At 34.4% G+C, this 26,931-nt stretch overlaps 1 protein-coding gene across 2 annotated transcripts in view; it reads right to left on the bottom strand.

Annotated features, from left to right (window-relative positions):
- The window catches only part of GABRG2 (gamma-aminobutyric acid type A receptor subunit gamma2), a 107,129-nt gene that overhangs the window by 37,084 nt on the left and 43,114 nt on the right, over positions 1-26,931 (bottom strand). For both annotated transcript variants that reach the window (XM_004450560.3, XM_004450561.2), the window contains exon 6: positions 25,508-25,645. In XM_004450560.3, the coding sequence (XP_004450617.1) occupies positions 25,508-25,645 (138 nt within the window). The remainder of the gene's footprint in view (positions 1-25,507; positions 25,646-26,931) is intronic.

Raw genomic sequence — 26,931 nt, 5'->3', positions numbered from 1 at the left:
TGGTACATTGTTTTGGCAGCTTTTAGCAAACTAAATAATTGTCATAGAAATGCAATATACATTTGGTAAATTTGAATCTTGATCCTTACATTACACCATAAAAAATCTAGATGTATTGTGGACCTAAATTTTAAATGTCTAGGAATACAGTTTCTCAAATATAACATAGAACTTCTTCACAACATTGGGGGAGGCAGAGATCTTTAAATAAGACACAAAAACACTAAGCATAAAATGGGGGAAAAAAGCTATTTTGCTTTCAAGTTAAGAACTTCTGTTCATTAAGGGGCATGATTAAGAAGTGAAAAAGCAAGTTAAAGAATGGGAAAAGGTGTTTGTAATATATATCTTATAAAGGATTTACATTTGAAATATGTGAAGAATTCCTATAAACCAATAAGAATGGGTTAAAACTTCAACAGGCACAAGTAGGACCTGCACAAGTAGAAATGTGCAAATGGCCAATAAGCACATGAAAACTTGCTTAATATTGTCTGTTTTAGAAATTTATATGAAAAAAAACACTCAATGTAACAATCAAGATATGATGGATTTTATCCTGCCCATTAGACCTCTCTTCCTCCATTTGTACTGAATAGAATGTATTTTAAGTCTAAGAATTCAAAATATTCAAAATAACTTGCTTATGAAAAACTGTTAGGACAAAGGCATGAGTGAGGAATTTGTAGAATTTTACTTTCTTTAGTTATGTGTTTTAAAAAATTGCTCTGTTATACTTTTTAGCTCATACTTACCTATATTTTCCATTTATGGTGTTGAGTCCAATAGAGTTTGCAAATAATCAGCTGGATAAACGATTTTACACCTCTTAACCCATATTTATTTCTGTTTGACCAATAATCTTGCTATTGACACTCACACAGTTTACTCATAATCATATCAATAAAGAGTTTAGTTTTTCAGGGACTAGTTACCTCTACCAGTGCTATCTATGAAGATTCTCAAAAGGTTATCTGGATTTCTCTATGTCCATGTATATTCCTATTGTCAAAGAATCCAATTCTAGAGTGGGTTAAGGATAGTCCTAACTTTAAAAAATACAAAATGCCAATCACAATATTTTTTATTTTAATTTATTTTTATTTTATTTTAATTATTACAAATATACTTTGAGGCAGATATTATTTTATCCATTTTATAGATGAAGAAATGTCCATTTCAAATAGATAATTAAGATGAGCAATTCACTAGCTGGAAAATTGTGATTTGGAATTCAAACCTCTATTTTTCCAACTATGGAGCCCCTGCTAATCCCATGCTTGAAGAATCAAGGGCAGCTGGAGGTCAATAACTCTATGACAACAACTTTAGGGTACTTTGGTGCTTTCCTTTGAAACATTTGAAGCTCTATAATATAATGTGATGATAAAGACTCCCGTATCATCACACGCCTCTATTACTAATTCTGATCAGATGTTGTAGTAAGAGAGAAGCTATGCATTTTGTTACATTTGTTCTACCTCTAAAAAGAGAGCAGGATTTTCCTTAGCATTCCTACCTCTCTCTGGTTTATTTTGACCTCATAGAACAAGTTAGGAATTGTTCTCTCCGCTTCAATTTTTTGGAAAATTTTTTTCTATTAATTCTTGGAATTCCACAAGCAAAGTCATCTGGAGCTGGACTTTCCTTTGCTGGGAAGTTTTGAGGATGAATATCTTTACTTCTTACTGTTTTTTTAAGATCTTCTACTTATTTTTGAGTCAGTGTAGGTAGTTTGTATATTTCTAAGACTTTGCCCATTTTAGCTAGGTTATCTGCTTTCCTGAGTAAAAGCAAGACAGTACAAGCAGTTTTCCCAAAACCATATTTTGTGACAACTGAGGTTTGAAGGATAATTTTAAATGCTACAATGATGTACTTTCAAATTTTATTTTAATGTTTATTTGAATTTATTTTTAAATTCATATTATAAAAAAAATAAATCTGCATTTGGACCTGCATGTTCAGGGATTTATTCTTGGGATGAATAATTATAATAACAGCAGCAGTAGCAGCAGCAAAAACAAATACCAGGCACCCATCAAAGCACTTTACCTATTATTCTCATTTAATCTTCACATTATTCTATGAGATGTATAAGGTTATCATCCCTGCTGTTTCAGATGAGGTAATCATGGCACGGAGAGATTACTTAACTTGGGTAGTCAGTGGTAGGCGATCCCAGGCAGTTTGGCTTCAAAGATGTGCTCTTAACCATCACATTATATTTAAAAAAATAATTTTTATAAAAATATTAAGTAAATCATGGTAGAGATTACATTTAATTATGATAGAAATAGTGAGGGACTGACTTTTGGATAATAGTACACTGAATGAAATCAATTATTACTCTCTCCAGATAAAAGTCAATGTCCAACAAAGGAATTGCTGGAAAATCCATGACATAATATTAAAATTTATTATGATTTATTTTTCCATATTTGTTTAGACTCATTTAATATCTATCTCTCCCACATGCTTATAAATGTCTATGAAGACAAAAGAGGAAACAAAACTCAAAGAGATTAATAATTTATCCAACATTTTAACACCTGTAATGGTGACGTCAGGATTTTAACTAGGCTTTTTGTTTTACTCGAATGCCTGCCAAATTAATTAATACATAATACTGTTATTGGATGACTAAAACCTGAAAAACCCACTGAGACCAGTGTTGTATGACTTCAGCTATTTTTTCCATAATAAATTATGTATATCAGGACTGATAAGGGCCCGGAAGGTGACATAAATGAATGAAATAGGGCAGTTGTGCCCAGAGATTGTAAGAAACTAATCCAGATAGATCTGAAGTGAACAGCTGTTGCATAGTTCCAGGCAAATGTAACCACTTGACAAAGTATAGCCAAGTGTGAGTGTATCTTTCATTTATTTTAAAAACTCTGGAAATCTAACGTTATCAATAAAATCTCTATATACTTCAATGGTGTGTATTATTTTTAAACAGCACACAGGACAAACAAAAAATATTTGTTTACTGAATTCACCTTGAAGATTGCCAGTGAGTGACCTCAGAAATAGGGTGTTTGCACCAGTGAGTTGCCCAACTCTTTCATGTCTTCAACATTCTGTTACCTCTGCTGCATTACAGTATAGACACTCACAAGTTGAAACTCAAGAGCCACTTCAAATTTATATGAGAGAGATTTCCCCAGACATCTAAAACATGAGATTCTGAGGTACAAATTCATTATAAATATTAGATCCTATTTAAATCTTTCTCTTTATTAAGGTCTCCGAAACACATAAATTCTTTCAGAATTCTAAGGCATTGGCATATATGTGACTGGATTTAGTAGAAGGTGAAGGATGTTGTGATACATAAAGATTTCTGCAGGATAATTTACCAGGAAAGAGCATGGGTGGGTTGTAGATATGGGACTTACATCAATCACCTAACTCATTTCTACTACTGACCCCTTGATTTTCCTTGGGGAACTGCTTCCCCCACTCTCAGTCCATGTATTTGCCTGACCACACCCTCAGCTCTAGGAGTGGACATGCGGTCACATTTGGTTCAAGCATGGACAAGTGGGTTACGATAGGACAATTGATAAATCTAGACTCAAATCCAGGATTTTTATTGTAATTGGCAGAAGAGAAGCATATTCTCTGTTGCTGAAGTTGCTAAGAGAATAGACCCTAAACATGGAACTTCTGATAGCCATTTGCCCATCACAAAGCAAGAATCTTTCTGAGAATGGATTCAGCATGGAGGAAAATAGAGGTCCAAAAGTGAAGAAGTGAGCTTAAATTTTGACATAATTTCATCCCTAGATTTCAGCCATGTCTGAAGCCAGATATCCTTTTGGAATTTTAATTACATAAAACATTCCATTTTTTAAAACTATGCTAAACTTAAGTTTTCCCATTTTTATGATTTATACTGACCACTTCTTCAGGTTCACCTAAAGATAAAATAACATTACATAATCTGAAATGTAAAGCAGACTACCTCTGACAAATCTCTGTACTACTGATGAAGACCTTCAATAGTTAGTGTGACCAGTGGATTATATAGATTACCCATCTTCTCCTTTAGTTCTTTCAGTGAAAAGAAACTTTTTCCATTTTTAAAATATTTTAATTTTAATTTGTTCAATTACCCTTGTAAGTTTTAACAGTATTTTTGAAGCTTGAGTTGCTTACTTAGATTAGTTTTAATTTGGTTTTCAACATTCCAACAAAAGGTTAAATCTTATAGCTATTAGGATATGGGATATATTAATTCTCTTCAAATATTCAACTTTCTCCTTAATTTTATAAAGTAAGCACAGTATTTCAGACTCCAGGCTAGTGAAATATAGGACTACACATATTAAACTCCAATTCCATAAAATTTTCTTGTGCTTCTTTAAGGAATTTAAGGTTAAGAACTTTTTTAACCATTTTTTTGCCTTCAGTAGCACTGAGACATTGCAAAATAAGTAAGAGCATTAATGTATCCATGCATGGATGTACAATTTCTAGAAGACCCTTTGATTGCTCACTATTCCATATTTTACAGACCTAGAAATTCAAATGCAACACTAAGATCTTTCACCAAAGACAACAGTTAATTTTCCTGATGACACTACCTAAGTCTCGGGTGAAGGGCAACAATTGTGAGAAATCCATGCCTAGAGTTTTGAAACATTTTCTGAGATATACCTACAAATCTCAGGTAAAGTACTTCAAACCATCTCAAGCATACAAATTGTTGTTCTTTCTGCTTTTCCCTATCTAGCAAGCTTAATACCTCCTGCATTCAAGTTTCAGTTCAAATGCTTTTATCTTCATGAAGTTTTCTTCCAGCTTTGACGACCAGTATGTATGGAACATTTACTAGTGCCAGAAACTGTGCTTGCTGCTAATGACACAAAGATGGAGTTAAATTTTCATAATATTGTATCTATATTTGGTCTTATAAAGACATATCTCTAATATCAAACACAAAGAGAGGTTGTAATGGGCCAATTGATTAAAAACTATATATTGTTGGGTATTAATAAATATGATTTAGGCATTGTTTGAAAATATTATTTTAACCTCAAATCTATAAAATGTACATTTGACCTGACATTTTAGAAATTATAGACCCAATACTATTTGCAAATTGGTCTTCTAAGTGATGTTTTCATACATAAGTCATATCTAAATTCATCCACTTTAAAAAATCAAATGTAAAATCCTTTTAAATATTGATGATTTTTTTATCATTTGCTTACATTTAGCTAGCCGATACCTAAATATGTGACTCCATGCAATATTTGCATTATATCATTAAAATAATAATTCAACATTCATAAATAGGTTTTAGGAGGAACATAACTGATTCTAGGTAGATAGTAAACTCAACAGAATTACATGGCTACATAACAGGGTAGTCCATGAGATTCAAGTGTTCAAATGGACACGGACATCAGTCAATATTTGGGATAGAGTTAATGGACAGGGTAGCTGCATGGGTTTGTCTGCAAGTCAATTAAGTAAGGAGAATAGAGTGTTGCTACAGATTTGTATTTACTTGAATAAATAGCTAAAATAAGTAGACTTGAAGCCTCTTGAAAATGGAATCAATGCCTTATTCAAAATTGAATTAAATATCCCTTTCTATGGTGTTTTACATATAAAATGGGCTCAGTAAATAATAAAAAATTATGAATAATCTATTTAACTGCAGAATATCTTGGTTAATGAATGCAAATTCTGATTCCCCTACCATATTTTAGTAGGAATTATTAGACTAAACTGTCGTTTCCTTTTTATATGATGCAATCAAAATTACCCTGCAGAGTTACATTGTACTTTGTAATCATAAAGCCATTTTTTGTAGACTTTCATCTAATTTTGTTATTATAATGATTCTGTATGGTTGACTAAACAGACCATCCCAATTCCTATTTATGGGCATGGAAACTGTCTCATACAGGCTAGAGACTTGCCCACACAGTTTACAGAGATAGACTCAGAACTCAAGTTATCAAACCCATCCAGAATTCTCTCATTTCCACCTCATAGGTTAGAAGGAAACATTATTCAAGTAAAAGCTACAGTGCTTATTGCTGACTACAACTTCATGTTCTCTCTATTCTACAGAGAATTCCAAAAGGTATAATTTCATTTTTAGATGTGAAATTGCAATGCTAGAGTGATGGATCTCAAAGAGAGCTCAATACTCCCCATGGTTATGATCTATTATACTCTCCCAGGCCTGAGAAGGGACCCCTGGGGGACTGAGGGTGAATTGAAGGCTTAGATACAATATCCAGTGCTTATCATATCTGTACAGACAGGTCAGATTTGTCTGGATGCAAGGCTCAAACCTGGTACTTCCAAAGGCCAAAAACTGAATGTAAAAGACAGGGAAGGTAAACAAAAACCATGTGTTTCAGGCAGAATTAAGCTGATAAAGCCATGGGAATACCACCTTTGCCACTGACTAACATTTCAGCAAAGTCGCCAAAGCAAATTCCAGTTACCAGAGTGCTAAACAATTGGTCTCTGCAGAAAACTCTCCCATCAGCCAGTGTGTGGGAGGCACTAGGCACCGCAGGCATGGGGGCGAACATCTGCCTGCCAGAAAGAGGGTGAAGGTAAGCAACTAGACTAAGCCCACTCAGAGCAGTCACTATTAAGAATTACAATAGCTCTTAAATAGGATAATGACTGTACCCGATATATCCTCAAATTGTATTCCAAGCGTATGCTAAGGTATTTTAAGAATTAGAGGTATTTTTAGGGTAATGACTTCTTCACTGAGAAAAAAAGTGACATGCTATTGAAGTACACATGCCTTCATGTGCTCTGGTATAGTAGAAACAATAGATTTGTGAGTGTTTGTGCTTCATCTGATTTGTCCTATAGAAATTGGTGTAGAACTCATTTAAAATTCAGTTATAGCCAACGCCTTGGGAATCCCATTAGACTGTGAACTGCTCAAGGGCAAGGACGATGTCTAATTTAACGTCTTAAACCGGATTAGTGGTGCTTAGAAAGCAGGAGGCCCTCGGTAAAGAACAAATGACCTGAGTCGAGCTGACCCCAGAGAGAAGAGTTTCCAGTAACTCCCAATAAAGTTTGGCAGTGTTGCACAGAGTATACATAGGGACTTTGCTGTCTGAACTGAGTCTGAATTCTAAGCTCTTAAATTCATTTAGTCATAAGACCTTGGGCAAATTATGTAAGTTTTCTTAGCCTTGATTTTCTCATCTGTAAAATGACAATAACAAGTCCATAGCAGGGAGTAATTAAGAAAATGAAATAAAATTAGTGCTATGAAACAAATTATTATTTAAATAGCAAAAAAAAATGTCTTTTTGGAATTTTTTTTCTACATATTTTCATTAGTGCAATGAAATCCTAAACTGGTTAAAAGTAGAGCAATGTTGACATTTCCATTCTATCCAATAGGTTTTGAGTGGGTTTACCTACTAATTTGCATGAATCCCTACCTTACATTGCATCTCTGACTATTCCTACAGTTGGCGAAATTCAATAGTAAATAAGCCTCTAAGAAATAAGGAAGCTGGTGCATTCAAGTATCTGTCACTCATCGAAAGCTGTTTGAAATTTTTCTTTCCATAATTTAAAACATAGTAAGGAATAAAGCAGCTCTGTTGTCGCTGCCTTCGGTCAAATCTAGTAGCAGTTTGGCAAATGTCTCCGAGGCCGGCTGGGTCTAAGTTTACTGTGGTTTCCAAAGTAAATTTTAAGCATGGAATTATTTTTTCCCTTTCCCCATCATTCCCTCTTCCCCTGCATACATTCTCACCAAAAGAAACCTCTTAAGAATTACTACCGAGCAGAATGTTTAAGAACATTAAATTTGCAGCCTGTTCAATTTGATTCCAAATTCCCTATTTTTCTTACTGGCTGTGAGGGGTTGAACTACTTACATAAGTTCCTTGAGTTTCAGTTTTCTTATCTCTGAAATGAAACAAGTAACCATATCTACCTTGAAGTCTTTATGGGGATTAAAATAAATACTTTTACAGACTGCTATGGGCAGTTTGTTGCATATAGTATGTTTTCAATAAATAAAACAGATTATTATTTATTACAGCATTGGGTAGCTATGAAATCTCGATATAAACAGCAGTTATCCTGTGGGAAATGTCTAACTAGACTACCAGTTTCCAAGAAGAAATAAGTATTTATTTCTCCCAGTCTTATACAGAATGGACTCACAGTAATGTAGAGATTGTAATTTTCCTTGCATCTGCATTTAGAGGCAAGAGAATGTTTTGAATGTTTTCAAATGAAAGGATAATTATTTAAAATCTGTTTCTAAAACTCTATGTGGAATCTAATTTCAAATTGTTTTTCATTCTACATTTCTCATCTGAAAGTTTAACTTTCAATTCGAAAGAGAGTTAAAGGACTGTACTCAGCCTGATTCAGGTATCTCACATTCCTGGGAACTTCAAAATCATCTAACACTACAGGTTACAAACTGCTTTAGGTGAAAATAAATTAATCCTATGGGCCGTCCAATGTCCACCTTCCTCTGAGTGCAGTTTCCTTCATCCTTCCAATTCCACATTTAGCCTTGATCTTTTCAACAATTGCTTCCCCCAAGAGTGGCAGAAAAAGTCAGAATTTTGCCTTTTACGCTGCTTTAATAATATCCTTGAGTTATCAGTTTGTTATTTTCTTTATGTCCTGATGATAAATTGTGACCACCCAAGAGAGAGAAGCAGGAGCTTGAGTCGCACTCCCAGCCTGGCTTCTTTTGGAGTTGGGACAAATGATTCATGTTCTTTGGGTCTTGATTTCCTTAAAGGCACACACACACAAAGTATGCCTGATGCCTTAACTCTAAGGTAGGACTCTAGAATTTTAGGTCACGGGGGGTCTTACAGATAATTATTAAAGCAATGATAATGATGCTTTACATATGTGCTGTACTTCCAACATGCTAGAAAGCCTTTTACCACCCATTATCTCATTTGCTTCTCTCTCTACCTCTCAGAAAAAGGAAGCCTACTGACATCAGGTACATGTACTGTCTGCTTCTTACATGAGAAACAGAAACACAAGGGATAAAAGGGACTTAACCAAGGTAAAACAGCACATCAGAGGAGGCCTGCCCCTGGAACCTAGAATCTAAGACCATTACTTTCATTTTATTCTCCTCTCTGTGTTATCCTAATTACTAACTGATAAACACTATCAAAAATTCTAAGTCATATGTAACTTATTTCTCAGAAAGCACTATTGACATCTTCCAAAAATTTAGAAATAGGTCGTGTTGTTAATTCAGTTTCTCCCTCTTGATTTTCATTTTACTTCATTCTGTTTCTCGCCAACATCTGATGCAAGAGAAGGATCTACCAAAGTACATTTTTAATTTATAAACCTTAAGAGGGAGGCTTGAGAAAGATCTATGGGCCTGAGAATAGAAAACCAATTCTAGAGTCAGTCGGGAGGTCATCAGAGGGGTCGCGTTTATGCACACCTCAGCAGGACCCCAGAAAAAGCCAAAATAGATACAACCCTAGGGACTGGTTCTCCTGAAGGTTTTGGAGATCCACAGGGTATGTAGTCATGGCAGATCGATTTGGAGCTCTGTGCCATGTCAGAAAGCCCTACTTTGGAATTTGTGCTCCTGAGTGTGATGGAGCTGGACTCAGATGTGACTTTTCTACACATGCCTCTTCTGTCACATACTCAGAACAGGGATGGGCCATACTCAGGAGACTTGAATATCTGGACTGCCCATATGCCAGCTGGGCCCTGAGCCTCAGCAGAGTGGCGACTCCTACTCTCTGGTTCGTTGGTCTTACCCACGTCAGCTAACAGGGAGGTGAAGATGGTCAACCACCACACCAGGGAACTGAGAGTGCCTACAACTGTAAGCAGAGGAATTGCATCCATCATCCATGTTGAATCTAAGCCCCCTCTTGATCTAGAGGTGGAGGGGACATCGCCATCCCAGGGTCCACAGAATGGAGGAATAAAATATGGACTAGAGTGGACTTACTTCTAATCTCCTATAAAACTATTATAACAAGTAATAGAAGAAATTTTAGCATCGAGATGGAGAAAGTGGCCACAGTAGTTGCTGAGGGCAGGGAGAGGGTAGAAGAGATGTGATGTGGGGCATTTTTGGGATTTTGAGTTGCCTTAATGATTTTGCAGGATGAGGTGGTGGACTTTATATACCCTACCATAACCCACTGAATGTACTGGGGCAGAGTACGAATTACAGGGTAAACTATTATCTGTGTAGTGCAGCAGTGCCCTAAAATGTGTTCACTGATTGTGATGAGGGTGCTGCAATGATGAGGCAAGTTGTTGGTGTGGGAGGAGTGGGGGAGTTATATAGAAATCTCTTATATTTTTTAGTATAACAGTTTTTTTGTGCTATATATATCTTCAAAAATACAATTTACAAAAATGATGTGGTTGAGAGTGGGGAGTGAGTTATATGGGAACCTCTTATGTTTTTTGTTTTTTTATGTTTTTTAATGTAACATTCCTTGTGATCTATTAATTTTAAAAATTACAAAAAAAAGAAAACCAATTTTATATGCTTTATTTTCTATGAAATCAGTGGTGAGGCCTTAGGCAAGTCATTTCACTTCTCTGGACTTCAACTTTTTAAATCTAGGAAATAAAAGGATTTGACTCAGCAAGTCCAGGCTCACTTTGACTTGTGTGCTTTTGTCTTTTTAATAGATAACTATGGCACAGAGTGTTGACAGTTGTATGAAATGGAAAATAATTAAATTCCCTGATACATCTAACAAATGTGTGTGTGTTTGTGTGTGACACCCTGAGTTAGTCATGGTTAATCAGCAAGTTAGCATAATGACTGTTTCCCAAATCTTTAGACACTTTTCTTCTGAAGCTACTTTATGGGACTTTATGGGAAGGGTATTCAAAGAGCACTCCACCTCCCCTCACTCCATGCCTCTGCCATTAGTGGACACAATTCAGATTTCCTCCCCCTTTGCCATATAAATGGAAGAGTATAGCACGAACAAGATGGACAATTGCATCAATCACTAGTTTCTACAACCTTTTGACAAATTACAAATCAGGTTTATTTTCTCAGAGCCATTAAATATGCATGGAATTGTCCAAGAATTTTCATGTAAAAGCATTTTTTGAACTCCAGGGTATATTAGTCAGTCAAAGGGGTTCTGATGTGAAATATCAGAAATTGGTTGGTTTTTATAAAGGGTATTTATTTGGGGTAGGAGCTTACAGATATCAGGCCATAAAGCACAAATTACTTCCCTCACCAAAGTCTATTTTCATGTGTCAGAGCAAGATGGCTGCCTATGTCTGTGAGGGTTCAGGCTTCCTGGGTTCCTCCCTTCTAGGGTCTTGCTTCTCTCTGGGTTCAGGGTTCCTCTATTCCTAGGACTTGCTTCTTCTTGGGCTCAGGGTTCCTCTTCTCCTGGAGCTTGCTTCTCTTTCCTCTGTGAGCTTACTTCCTGCAGCTCTAGTTTTAGGCTTCAGCATGAAACTCCAACATCAAAAACCCTCTAACTCTGTCCTTTACCATGCCTTTTATCTGTGAGACCTTAATGACATGGCCCAAACAAAGCCCTAATCATAACTTAATCGTGCCCAGGTACAGACCAGATTACAAACATAACCCAATATTTTTTTTTTGGAATTCGTAACCATATCAAACCACTACACAGGGTCAAAGAGAGGGATGCAAAAGTGGAGAAAACATACTTAAATTATGATCAGATAATTACCTCAGTTAATTCCAATAGAACTTGTGGCAGGGCAATAATAATTCTTCCATTTTAGAGATGAACAAACTGAGGCCAGAGAATTTAAATGTCCTGCAAAAATTTATACACCTATAAAGTTCAGCTAGGACTGAGGGCCAAGTCTTCTAACTCCTAGGCTAGTAATATAATATTTCCTTTTGAATTTTACAAAATGAGATGCTTTAGTAATACAGTAATCATGTAATTTCACACAGTTTTTCAAGGGTCATAGATAATACTTATAGCTGTGGGAACCATTTTAACTTTCCTTGGTCAAGACCCCCTGTTACTTCTTCATTCTTATTTTGCAAAAGGAGAATGAATAGGACTTATCAGATTAGAGTCAGTTATCAAATTTTTAAATATTGCTATCAACTTGAGTAACAGAACATATTGAGTTGTTATGGTAGGCAATCGGTGGGAAGCACCTTGAAACCCTGTTCATTTATATCATATATTTACTTTACTACAGTTATTTATTTTATGGTATATGTTATATAATAATGTATCGCATGTTAGTTATATAAACGTATACACACAGAGAGAGACCATGGGAATCTATGTTCACATGTGAATGGACTTTTTCATTAATAAAACCACTGTATCAAATCACCACCATCTACAATTTGACCAAACACAGAAGGCTGCAGACTACTCTGAGAGCATGAGATCCAATCCTGGTTCTGTTACATATCAAGAATGTGATCATGGAAATAAAAATAAAATCTACCTTTTAAAGTTGTTGCAAGACATACACAATCCTTGTAAAGTGCTGAGCACAGTGTTCAGCATATATGAAATGCCCAATTATGTTATTACAGCACCTCTTACCTGTGCTTACATAATAGTGGCAGATTTCTAGAACCAAAATATCTCTTACCATTCTCCTATCCAGTGTCAGCCAATGAGATGGGAATTCTTTTTTCATGCTAACTTAGTCTTAGATAGTGGTCAGTAAAGGGAGTAGTGGCTTGGAATTCCAGGTGCTTAGTAATTAGCTCCTATTAGAACCAATAACTGGCAATGTGCCAATTTTTAAAATTACTAATATCACTAAATTTCAAGTACTCCATCTATGAAATAGAGGGACAAAATTACTTTTATGAATGTTTCATGCATGAACAAGTTAAAATTACAAGTCATTGTTAATATTTAATGCCAGAAAGCATTAAATATTAGAGATTTGCTTGAAACTTCCTTATTTGACCAAGTCTTTCCTTACACAGGACTATTAGAGACAGTTAAGGATTATTTTCCCATGAAAAACACAATAGCAATCAAGACACCCTAATATTTTTCATTATTTTGTGACCATTCTTTTGACTTGTTTTAAATTATTACCTCCAGCTGTCAGATGGATGGTTCTGGTTTACTGTTTCTCAGAAGTTACCATTCCCTAATATCTGTAAAATTGAATTTAGTACAGGATGAATATTCTTGAAAGTGTGTTTTGTTGTAATTAATAAAGATGTCCCAGTGGTATAAAAGGTGAAATCTTGCTCATGTTTATAAAACCTGGCAGATCCCATCACCTTACAATCATTCCCATATTAATATTGTGCCTTCTCACCTGCTCCTTCTGAAGCCAATTTTATGTATATTGGAAATCATGGCTCTAGGTCATTGACAATATGAGGTGGACTTGACCCACAAAAGTCTCTTTTCAAGAGCATAATTCTCAGAATGAGGGATGTTTTCATGCCTTCATGGTATTTTCCTTTTGAGTAAGCAATTAGTTTCCCTTGCTTAAGGTGACATACCTTGATCCAAATTCTTGAGCTTTAAAGATCAACAGAAACTGGTAATGATGAATCGCCAACAGAGGACTTTATTCCTCACCCACAATATTAAGAATTCCTTTCACCCTTTCTAAGAAGATGGATCTTTGGCAACATCTACCCTGTACTGCTGGATTTAGATGATACAGAATACCGCACTCTTCACTAATGCTAGGGGAGGCATCATGACAGGTGGTGGCTGCAATCTTCTGACTTCCTGCACTTACATACATAACAAGTTTGGTAGGGTAGAAGAAAGGCTATATTTGGGAATTTCTCTGTAGGTCAAAATACTGGCTTCTCCTTTCAACCAAGATCATCCCGATAGAGGAGAGTGTGTTTCCCATCCCATTTACATCAGGCTTGCATTGTGACTTAGAATAGAATGTGAGCCAGAATGACTTATGCATTTCTCAACAAAAGCTTTAAGAATCATTGCCTTCTTCTGCCATTTTCCTTCATGCATGAGAATGAGATGCCATAGACTGAAGAAGCATTAGGTGCAGAGAAATAAGGGACATATAAATATTTTTTACTGTTTATTTTAAACCACTGAGGTATACTTTTAATTTTTCATTATTATTATTATTATTATTATTATTATTATTATTATTATTTTGAGGTACTAGTGACAGGGATTGAACCTGGGACCTCATATGTGGGAAGCGAGCACTCAACCCCTGAACCACATCAGCTCCCCTGAGGTTTTGTTTTTTTTTTCATTTGTTTACTTGTTGCTTGTTTTTTATGTCTTTCGGAGGCACCAGGATTGAAGCTGGGACCTCCCATGTGGGAAGCAGATGCTCAATCACTTGAGTCACACCCACTCGCACCACTGAGGTTTTGAGGGCCATACGTTAGCATAGCATAGTCTAGTTTAAGCTAATACATTCTAATACAGTCTGATTCTGTCACACTTGTATGAAACAGCATATATATCTATATATATATATAGATATATAATTACCAGAAGCATAGAAGAAAACATATAATACACTAGATAAAGAAATAGAGCCAAGGTCAAGTCTTTCTGCAAACACAAATTCATAAATAACCCTATTTGAATATATCATATCAATGGATTAGATTCAGTCTATCAGTCAGGAAATGTGGGTGCTTTTCAGGAACTTCATCTGTGATCTTGAACAAGGACTTTTCCTTCTCTGGATATCTACCCGCTTTTGTACAAGGTTCGTTATACAAGATAATTACATCTGGAAAAGGAATATCACATCATAGAAATGCTGTGAGAAGTGAACAAGATGATGCATATAAAGGACTTACAAATGCTGGCACACCTTATTACCACTATTATGGTAGAGGTATTCATATCATTACTATCTTAATGGACTTCTGGCTTACAGCTCTGTATGCATCAGGCCAAACTTACATAGTTAAGCTATTAAAAATGAAACATTAAATGAATAAATTAAGAGTCTATTTTTGCCCTGCTGACTTCAAGTATTCTTTCTGTTTGAGAATACCAAGTGTCTGTTCTTCCTCCTCTCTGAAACCCTTGTCGCAGCCATTGTGCTAGCTTCAGGCCCTCCCAATATCTCATTCACACTAAATTCAATTAACATCCACCCTAATTCCTCACACTCACAGTAGCCCTATTTTTCCCATGCTAAATTTGTTTTCATCAGATCTTAGCTAAATTACCAGCCATCTCTATGGCAACGCCTTGGGCACCTTGCCCCCACGGTTGCCATCAGAGATCTCCATACACGACAGGTAAAACAATCTGCTAATTTCTGAATTTTACATAATGAGAAAACAAGAAGGAATTTCTGTTAGGATCCCTTGGGGGCATAGAAGACCTAACACTCCACAAGAAGCTCGCTAAATATTAGGAAATGCTGAACAGCATTTTAAAGGGAAAGAGGACTTTCAAAATAAAACTAGTCTGATCTCTTTTACAGATGAAGAAAGGGAGGGCCAAAGGGAAAATGACTTGCTCAAGGTCATTCAAATGTAAGTGACAAGACAAATACATCAACCCTTAATTAAGAATCATTCCATTTTTCCTGTGTCCCATCAGCCTTATTTCAGCTAAGAGAAAATGGAGAACAGACTTTAGTGTAGAAAAAGCAATTTTCCACTTTTGAAGCTCTTCAGAGAAGTACAGTGTGACAAAGTGCTAATAGGCTATGAAGATGTCATCAGTAGTGGGCAGGGGAAAGGAATCAGAGATTTTTGCCGCCTACATGGAGGAAAGAAGAGATGAAAATACAGAAAAAACTATATTCACAGAGGTATCTAGGGCTTCACAATTTTATTTTTATTTAAAATCCATCTTCAATGAAAGTAGATAGTAGAGACACCAAATGAACATATACTTTTTTTGGCATTGGTTTTGTTAGATATTTATGATAGATAACACAGTTGTAGAATGTGAATTGGAAGAAGACCTAGGCTGGCCGGGTTCTGACTCCTCTCTGCAACCATGCAATATCTTTTTCAGGCAAACTTTGGTGGAGATCCTAGGTTCCACATTCATTGCTTAGCATATTGTTTTTTGATAGAAATGCCATTTACCATAAAAGATAAAGAATATTCTTCACTTCTACTGATATATTTGTGCTCTTATTATGAGATAATTTCCGGCCCCCACTTTTAATAGAGGCATGCACATAAATAATTATCCGAAATAACTAACAGTAACTCAAGAAGAAAGCTATATAACTTATAACTGAGTAGCAGAGACTCGGGTAAACAGGAGATTGTGTTCTCCACATGTAGGGACACTCTTTAACCAATTGCTTTCATATTGAAATGAAGGTCCACATGTTGAAAAGGAGCAGAACATCCAGATTTTCAAAGGAAATATCTCAATTGTTTAAGGTTGGCTGAAATATATAACATTTAATTCTGTTTACGCCTAATGATTCATGCTGTAAGCTATAGCGAGAAAATTGGCTTCCCGTTTGCAACCTCGGGCTTTCCAGTTTTGGAATAATTTCCCTGTTCGTAAAATTATAATTGGATTTGTTCTTCAACATTTAGCCCTAACATTTTATTTTCCTATCAATTTTAATTTCAGTTTCAGTCACTGATACTGGTAACAGGAAATCACCAACTAAGGAAATGTAATCATTAGGTGGTTACAATTTGTATCTGTGATTGTGCTATTTCTTTAAAAAGGAGCTATTACACAGCTCATGAATTACACATTTTCTTTTATATTACATAGCTCGTCATCACTTAGCAGTCAACAATAGATATAATGATGAAAATCAAAGTGAAAAGTGCCGTTACTCATATGACTATAAGCAGATTAGAAATACTGTTTGGAAACTGTTCCATTGAACTCAGTCATATAAAATGAGGCTTTCCCCTTTAAGCCTTATCAGCCATATCATTTATTTATTGTACTTCACTCTTCATAAATAAAGGCATCATCTTATGGGGCTGACAAAGAAGTGCATTTAGGCAGGAGGCCATAGGAGTAGGACTATCAATTTAAGACAATGCTAGTTTCAACTATTTCTCTTTGTCATCATTCTGGGAAACGGTATGCAACAAGGAGGTTTTAATTTTGGAGTGATTAAGTTAGAGAACAAAAATATGAAAATTTGACATTTATGGTATGTTTTCTAGGTTAAATGTAAAGCATTGCCAATTTCTTTAAACAGTGGAGATGCCCATTTGTCAATATTAAAAAAATAATATTTTAAGTCATGTTTAATGCATGCTTAATCCTCTTTTCCTTGGTATTGTCTGAACTATATCTGCCCTTCTGGAATGTGCTATTAAATAATAATGCAGGCTATGCTTGATTTTCTAAAAGGAACAGATTGCATCAGTAGTGGTGAGAAGTGTAAACAAATGCTGCTCAGTCACCGCAATGTGTTGTGACCGCCATAATAATCTCCCTATTAAAGAACTTTACATTACAAAATCAAAACAAAGCAAAATTGCCACATTATTTCCCTTATTGCTATTTGTCACTTTTTCCAGGCTCTGATAGGTTTAAATTTGCATGTTTGCCATGCTGACGTTGTGATTTTTTTCCTGAAAATACAAAAATAAGCTAAAGCAATTTTCAGTTAAATCAAATTTGATGACAGGAGACTTCAATGAGTTTGTGTGTAAAGTATGAGCCCTATAGGCTCAATATCCATCATCTCTCTCACATTTTTTAATATTTTGATAACTTTAAGGTTTTAAATTCCCTTGGGAGCAGCAGCTGGACAGGAAGGATCTGTTATATACGTTACATTGATGTGGATGCATTAAATGTAGAAAAATAATAGGACTTTCATTTGAATTAGAAAATACCAACACTTTGTATAAGAATTAGGGTTTTCTTAATCTGACTTTTTTATAGATTGTTTTAATAAAAAAATTTTTAATAGACTGTCAATATAAGATATTAATCTTCTAAATTACTGCAAATGGAAGTCATACAATTATTTTATTAGATTTTTTTCTCTCAGGTGAGATTTTTCCAAATAAACACTTTTGTACAAATACAATAAATCCAACAGTTTCTTAATTAAGGACAAATCTGGATGGTGACCCTGAGGTCCCCTTGACCAGTGAATAATTTCTCTTTATACTTAATATGTTCCTGAGTGATGAAAGGATATTCTTTGCTAACTTAAGATTGTCACTTAATGTTATTGCTATATCTAAATATAATTGTTATTCCTACAGACTGAGATTTTGTTATTGCATATATATGTGGTGATTAGGTACAAATACTTCATTGCATTTTTCTTTTTGTAAAATTAGCTATTATCTGGACTAGGAATGACACTTTTTCTTTCAATTGCTTCAGCTCTTTATCTACTATGTTTACAAAGGGTGGTGAGTTAAAAAATTCAGGTTCTGAATCAATAACTCTCCTGATTTATATCCTTGAACACGTTATTTTGCCCCCTCCCAACTTCAGCTTTTTCAATCTGTCAAATGGAAAAATAACAATACCTTTCTCAGAGGCTTGTTGTGAGATGTAAAATGCTGTAATGCATATTACACAGACTAAGTAAAGTTATACAATGTACATTGCCTAGACTAACTTAGAAAGTCATAAAATCCATTTTCCGCTCCTACCACACAACTGGCCTACCTTCCCCTGAACTTTTTTATCTTCATGGGAATATGCAAGTAGTTCTCACCAATTTATGGTAACCAGGAATAATGTGTGTCACCTTGAATCCAAGCTATTTTCTGTGGACCATGACACCTCTCCAAGAGACTTCCCTCTACCCCACAAACTCCATCTTCCCATTATACTGTCAGGGCACTGTTGGAATTTTAAATATAAATGTGTGAGTTCACATGAAGTATGTGAATATTCTAGTACTGCAAGTGAAATAAAATAAGTTGTGATTTTTGTATTAATATAACATTCTTTATCCTTATGTTTGTAATAACCCATCACTAAGAACAAAATAGATGGAGGGGGAGTTGTTTCCACTAAATTAAAAACCTAAATGTCAAGAAGTTTGTTTTAGCATTTGACTTGCTTTGAAAACATTTGGAAAACTTGATGAAAGAAAAAAGTTCTAGGGAAACAATTTATAAAGAAGCAGCTCTAATCTTTGGATATTTACAATATAACCGTGGCTATGTCATGGTAGTTATGAGTAAGTGTTAAGAACAAGGACTTTGAAGAAGCATTTAGTCAAATACATTTATTTTACACCCAAGAGAGGGCAAGTAACTTTTCCGTGGCCCCTCTTGGCCCAGAACTTTTTACATAGTCCATAATTTATGACTATAAGTTCTAAAATCCTAAATCAAGAGTTAACTCTTCTAAACTGAAACTAATAAACAAAGTAAAAATCTATTCTTGTACAATCCTCTCCTGACTTTTTAAAGGTATTACACAGCTAGATGTAGTCTGAAAAGTTTATGACTGACTAAAATAAGCTCAAAACCTACTGTGACTCAGAATTCTGCTATAGACTTATTGTGATTCTAGCAATGGAAGAAATTATATCATTGGTGTGGAGACAGTGGCCACTGGAGTTGGTGAAGGAAAGGAGAGGGAAAAAGAGGTATAATATGGGGGCATTTTCAGGACTTGGACTTGTCTTGAATGTCATTGCAAAGACAGCTACAGAACATTATATATCCTGACATAACCTAGAATTGAGTGGGAGAGAGTATAAACTACAACGTAGACTATAATCCATGCTGTGTGGAAATGCTCCAAAATGTGTTCATCAATTGCAATGAATGTACCACACTAATGAAAGAAGTTCTTAATGTGGGAAAAGTGGGAGGTGTGGGGAGTGGGGCATATGGAAATCCTCTGTATTTTTTAATGTAACATTTTATATAGTCTATCTTTTAAAATTAAATAAAAAATGTATTTTAAAAAGTAGCAAAAGACCACAAAAGTGACGCTCTAGGTATTAATTTTCTCCAATCATTTAGGATTTTCTTTACTTTTCAACTTCTTCAATGAATTACTAAATAGTAAACTTTTATTTTTTATTTTCCTTTTTCACCCCTTAATAGGTCAACTTAAAGATGAGTAAATTTTTACCTGTGTTCCCCTGGATTGAAAGAGAGTTGTCTTTTCTTTTACCTACAATATCTAAATTAAAACATAATGTGTTTGTAAGCACCTCTTATGTTTTAAATGTGCAACTGTGTGATTATACCAAATACCATTAATTGTACACTTTGGATGAATTAGATGCTTTATCATTATGTATCAATAAAATTGATTTATTAAAAAATAAAATTAAAAAGTGAAAAAAATAAATGCTGCCTGGGAATTTTATACCTGTTAAATTTTAAAAGCCACCCCACCCTTTTATAAATGATCGAGACCCAAAAGGTGAATATTTTGCCCAAAGATTTTAGTGTGCACCTCTATTAAATGGAAGATCTGGAATTTAAACTCAGGTCTGAAAAGAGCTTGAGTTTTTAACTCTTAAAGCATGATGTGTTACAAATAATTCAAAATCTTAAACATTGGATATTCACAGTTAATAACTAAATAAGCTAAATGCAAATCAACAACGGGGGAAGCTACTAAATAGATATTTTCGGTAATAATGCCTAATGCTACCAGGTGTCCAAAGACACATGAGACAAGGCAATTTCATACCCTCCAAGGAGGGTTTTTTGGAAAGTAGTTTGGTGGACTATACATCCAGATTCTTAAGATATTCATTTCATTTAAGCCAAGAAAATGAAAATAAATATTGATTTTTCTTCCTTACAATAAGTGATCTCCAGTGTCTTAAAAAATACACATTTGATTGATCATAGAGATGGCTGGACAACTTTGTATATATACCAAAAACCATTTAATTGTACACTTGAAATAGGCAAATTGTGTAGCAATGGAATTATATCTTAGAAAAGATGATATTTTAAAAACTTTGATAGGAAGCTAGAAGCTATATTTTTTTATTCAGGCAATTATTTGATGAGTCAGCCTACACTGATGTGGTGGACGAAGCTTACTGAGAGAAGGTTGGAGTTGAGCTTGATATTAAATAATGAAAATGGGGCATCAAAATGAGCAAAGACCTAAAGTAGGTGCAAACTATCCAGAAAACCTCCGAGAAGGAAAAAGGTATGGTGGGAAAATGATGGGCAATGTTTGTAGAGCTACGGTGGACTACAGACATTTTAAAGATAAGGCAATAAGCCTGGACTGTATGCACAGTGCTGTTATTTCTAAAGTGCCACTGGTGGGATAGGAAATGAATTCAGTGGTATATAAACTTTTAGTTTTAATATGTATGCATTTCTTACTATGGAAATTAGAAAAAATATAGCTAGTACATGAAATCTAAGCTAAAAATTGAGGGAAGGATTAAAGACAACATGAAGTAAACAATTGTTCATGTATGTGGGTATGCCAAAAATTACAAATGTGTTTCATGAAATATTGATATTTGGGATGCATTGCTTTAGAAAATATGGTAACTTTAACAACATTTTAATAGAAGAGGAATGTAAGTATCCACTTTCAGTTAAAAATGATAATATTTGGATTCCAAATATAAAGATTCCCTTAAGTTGCTCATTTGCCCAATTTTCTAGCCCACATTTCTGAGAACATGGGTGAATATGTTCTTCTTGACACAAAAGTCATGGAAGTATTTTTTGAACTGGCCATGGCAAACTCTTCTACATGATAGTAAACAATGAACAGTGGTAAAATATATGATAGGTATCTCCATTACTTATTTAATTGACGAAAAACATATATTCCTATAATATAAAGTTAGTAAAGGTTTCACTAAGGAGATAACACTTTTGTAAACCTTAAAAACTTGGAATAGATGGGGATAATTTAAGAAGCTATCCAAGAGAGAAAGAAGACAGAGATCAATGTGGGTATAGGATTGGCCAGCTATATTTAGGAAAATATTAGCAGATTAGTTATGACATAAGCTGAGGAATTATAGAAAATAAAGCTAGCAAAAGTTTCCTGAGATCAGCTGCTTACATATCAAGAACAATAGCTTGTGATTAATTTTTAAGGCAGTTGACAATGGGGAGGTCCAGTTAAGGGGTAGGCATACTGCAACTGGAATCTACTGAATTCCTGAAATGTGATGGAAGTTGTGATTCAGGAAGACTCTTTGGACTAGAGTGGAAGTAAAATAATATAGTAATTAAGAAAACAAGTTCTGGGATCAGATCAGTTGAGTTTATATTCCAGCTCCCACACTTGATGACTGCAAGTACATGAATCTTGAATCACCTGCAGTGATACTATCAGTGTAGATGATATTAAATGTGACTATGGTTATGGGAATTAAAGTAAGTCATTTACATTAATGCTTACCACAGTGTATGTAGTTAGTACTCAGTAAGTGCTAGTTATTAATGATCACTGTTTATAAGCTATGTGAAAAAGAGACTGTCAACAGGGACATAACATGATGGCCTAATGACACAGTCCAATGAGAACAGACAAAATAGTGAACTAGGGCAGTGGTAACAACAACTCTAAAGAAGGCACTTAGAAGTATAAATGACTTTATGATTTATTAGATGAGGGAGGCAGAGATATGAGTCTAAATGTTCACCCCAGGCTCACTGGGACAATGGTGGTGCTACTAACAGAAATAGAACAAAAGTGAAGAGTGAGAGTTGGGGTGAGAATTAATGGAACCAGAATCTTTTTTGATGTGCTAACTATGAATTAAAGGTATTTCTCAAGTCCTATTAATACACCACTAAGGCAATATTATTGTCAAATGTGGTAAAAATATCTCTGGTAGTAAAGTTGATGATTCGGGTGGTGGATGCAAGGGTTATCAAATAGCATTGACTTACATGGTGGGAAAATTCTGTTCTGCAAAATGCTCCTTCTATCCTTTTTACATCAAGAAAAATGTCTTACTATGGTGCTAGTTACACTTCATTTTCTCTCTAATATCTCTTTTTCTTTCTTGTCTCTTTTCTACAATTTTAGAGTCTGGGGAACACATATATAATATTTTAAAATATTACTGCTTGGTTTTCATTATATTTTTGTATCAATTTTTATTTGCTTCCACTGAGTCTGATTTTCCAGTTATAACCCTAATGTGAACTTCCTTCTTTAATGTACATTTATTTTACTAAAATCAATGAATCAATTTAAAGGAAAAATATTAAGGAAACAATAGTACAGGTACCACTTGTATATACCAGTTATGAAAGCTGAGTCTGAATGAATGAAGGCTAGAAAATCCTGCACTCAGCTATGTCAAATTCCAGGCAATATTCCCCACAAGTTACAACAGAAGGTTCTTAAAGGGAGATACATTTACTGTAAATCTAGGTGAAGCCCATGTTATAGTATTATAATGGTTAATATTCAAAACGACTATAAATTTGATCATTTGATGATTATTCAAGAATGCTCTTAATATAACTCCTAGTAGATATTAAGTAATTATTGAACCATGATTTGAAGATAAGAATGACATCAGAAATCAAACAAAAATCAAGTAGAAACTTTCAAGTATTACAAAATTAACTGGCATGACAATCAGACTGCCTTTCAGTGTCAACACTAATTTTCAGCTCTTTACAGAAGCAAGTAGAATGAGAGTACACACAAAATACAAATCAGTAAGAGCAAGGAGGGAGAGAAGGCCAACGTGAGGCTAACCACCAACAGAAAATCTCAAGGGAATCGATGAGATCAATTGAATTATGCTACTCAACAGCAAATCTGTTACCTTATACAAAGCAGTTTGGCCCTAATTTCCCTAGGAAGATTAATAGCCTTGGTAATTCTTGCCATGTTTTAAGTAGATCATTTTTAGGAAGTATCTCTCAATGACAGTGCATGCCTTAAATCATTCTAAATAAGAAACACGGAGGAGGGGATGATGTTAGGTCCTGAGATTTAAAACCACCTCCTCCCCCATCATTTATTTGGTAGTGATGCCACTCTGGACTCAAGATGACTGGTCAAAAATTCTGCTAGTCATGAGTTTGTGGGTCCTGTTTTAGGAGGCCAGGATCATTACAAAAGTATGAATATATAGCAGAACTTAATGCTCACTTTCTCATTCCAAAAGCATGCAGAATTGGAGATTATTTTTATAAGTATTCTTTATTCAACAGACGGAAGACTTCAGTTCTAAGCAAGCCTGAACTTTCTTTTTTTAATAAATAAATGACTGTTCTAGTGCTTGATAAAAGGGATTTCCTGTGAATAAGGCCGCTTTTAAAAAATATACTTGAGTATTATTTTTCCCTTCTTTTAGATTATTTTTGCAAAATAAGAAGGACTTTAGGAGAAACTTGGAAATACTAAAAGCAATGATAGGTTCAGATAACTCTTTGATTTAGAATATGGTATACATGAAGGTAGAATCTTAGAATTCCATCTTCGTGTAACTCCTTAATTTTGCCTCTCTTTCTAGAGTAGATGAGGGACTTATTTCAAAATAGTCAACACAAAAATATCCTTTGAATTCTAGAAAAAATATCAGGTATGTGTGAGTAAATCAACAGAAAACAGTTAACTCATGGAAATATATTTCAAAAGACTTGTCTTAACAGATGGTAACCTGAGAACACAATGTTTATATTTGAATTGGGACATATTTAAATGCATATTATTTTTAAAGAAGTAACTGGAATACTCTACATGGATTACACACACAGCATTGCTGAGGTTTCAAAGTGGTCATTCTTGAGACAAGTCTAGTCTAAAACTATGTTTAATTTGGTCTACATGGAATTTTAAATAAATTGAATAACCATTAAAATCATGAGATTTCATATAAGAAACATAGACGTTTAGCTTCTCTTGAAAAATCTAAAGTTCTGACCACACCTGATAATCATAATTGATATTAGTAATAGCTACTATTTATTGAGGACTGCTGACTAAATGCCAGGTATTTTTCTAAGCATTTTACTTTTTTTTAATGAACACATTATCCCTGTGATGTAGGCCTTTTTTTTTTTTTTTTTTTTTTAAATCAGGGAGAACTGATTCCCTGAGAGATTTAGTAATTTGCTTGATACTTACAACTATTAATTGATGGAGTTGGGATCTGAACTTAGAACTGTGTGACTTCAAATCCTGGTCCTCATCTATTGGTGGAGCCAGTTAGAACTTAATATTAATGACTGAATGGGGAATTATTCCATATTCATTCACTATGGTCACTTTTCAGCAGCATTTTAAATGCTTCTATCTCAATATATTATAAAAACATATTTCCTAAAAGGAAGTACTTATCTTCAAAAGTACTTGCCAACTGATGCTTTAACAAATCTTTCTTCTTCCTTTTTTGAATAATTGCTATTCATTTTTGCTTAAAAAAATTAATTAAACTCTTAATTCAATTTGAATCCTATTTGATTAAAATTGATAGCAAATATTTACATTCATCTATTTTTCTGGAATACCAATTAGAATTTTCTCTAGGAAATTAAAACACTTTATTTAACCTTCTGAATATCATTTACAGACAGGTAATAAAGTCTACTGAATCACATATACCAGAATTTTAACTCTGAAAGAGTGATGCAAAATTATTCTCAAGTGTATCTTACCAGAAGTTGTCTTCACTACCTCAGTGGTATTTCTCAGTCCAACAAAGGAAAATTGATAAAGCCTCCAAGATCTCGTGTCACCTACTTCAACAGAACTGCGCTTCCATTGATAGACAATTTCTTCACGTGGATAACCGTCTGCCATGGGAAGGGAAGCACATACTTAAATTTATTACAAATGAACCTATGTAGCAAACTACCTTCTATGACAAGGTAGGTCCTGAGAAAGATAGAGTTAGGACTTAGATGAGGATTCTGGATTGAAGAACATCACCAAAGAGGAAATAAATAGAGACTTCATATCTTAATGAGAAGAAAAAGGTCAACACCAAAGGTCAAAATTACCTTTGAATGTTCATCACAGCAATATTCATGATAGCCAAAAACTGAAAGCAACTCGAGTGTCCATCAACAGATAAACAGATAAAATGTGATATGTCCACACAATGGATTATTATTTAGCCATAAAAAGAAATGAAGTCCTGGTACATGCTACAACATGGAAGAACTTTGAAGACTTCAAGTTGAATGAAATAAACCAGACACAAAAGGACAAATATTGCATGAAACACTTAGGAAAAACAAATTCATAGAGACAGAAAACAGAATAGTGGTTACCAAGGGTGGGAGGAAGTGTAAATGGGAGTTATTGCTTAATAGGTATGAATTTTGCTAGGCAGTAAATAGTGGTGAGAGCTATACAATATTGTCAATGTACTTAATGTCACAGAATTGCTCACTTTAAAATGTTAGCATTATTTTTATGTTATGCATGTTTTAGGACAATTAAAATCACTAAGATTAAATTGTAAAAATTATCCATATGGATACTTTACATTGTCTGGGATAAAGGATTAAAAAATGACCAGTACATAATAAATAGTAGATATAAAATGTATGGTTTCACAGTGAATGGGAGCCAATACGACAAGAATCTGAGTCACGTAGAAACAGAAAATTATAAGAAAAGAACATACTACAACCGTTCTCTAGGAGATGTACCCAGAATAGAAGATGGTTGGGAAAAATAACCTCAAATAATCTCAAATACATACATTAATCTCTCTATCAATCAATTTCACCATTTTATGTAAACAGAAATCTACAAGTAAAAGTGGCAGTGGAATTGCCAAGGAACAGATACCAATGAAAACTATGGAGATATAGAGTGGAGAAAACAGCAAGGAGAATAAAAGTCTTCATGAAAAAGGTATTCCACTAACATATGGGATTTGTAGTGATTACTAGTACCACTTCCTAGTCACAATACCCTGGATATTTTCTTAATTTTTTTTTTTAATCACTCATTGCCTTGAGAATAGTACTTACCTCTTATAATTGAGACTCAATATATATTTCTTAAGTGGAAAAACATTATTAAATAAACTGGAATGAACCTTTTCAAATAATAAATAAATACATAC

The sequence above is a fragment of the Dasypus novemcinctus genome, chromosome 2, assembly GCF_030445035.2.
Source record: "Dasypus novemcinctus isolate mDasNov1 chromosome 2, mDasNov1.1.hap2, whole genome shotgun sequence".
Taxonomy (NCBI): Eukaryota; Metazoa; Chordata; class Mammalia; order Cingulata; family Dasypodidae; genus Dasypus; species Dasypus novemcinctus.
Note: the sequence above shows the minus strand (reverse complement) of the source record. Positions and strands in the feature narration are given on the sequence as shown.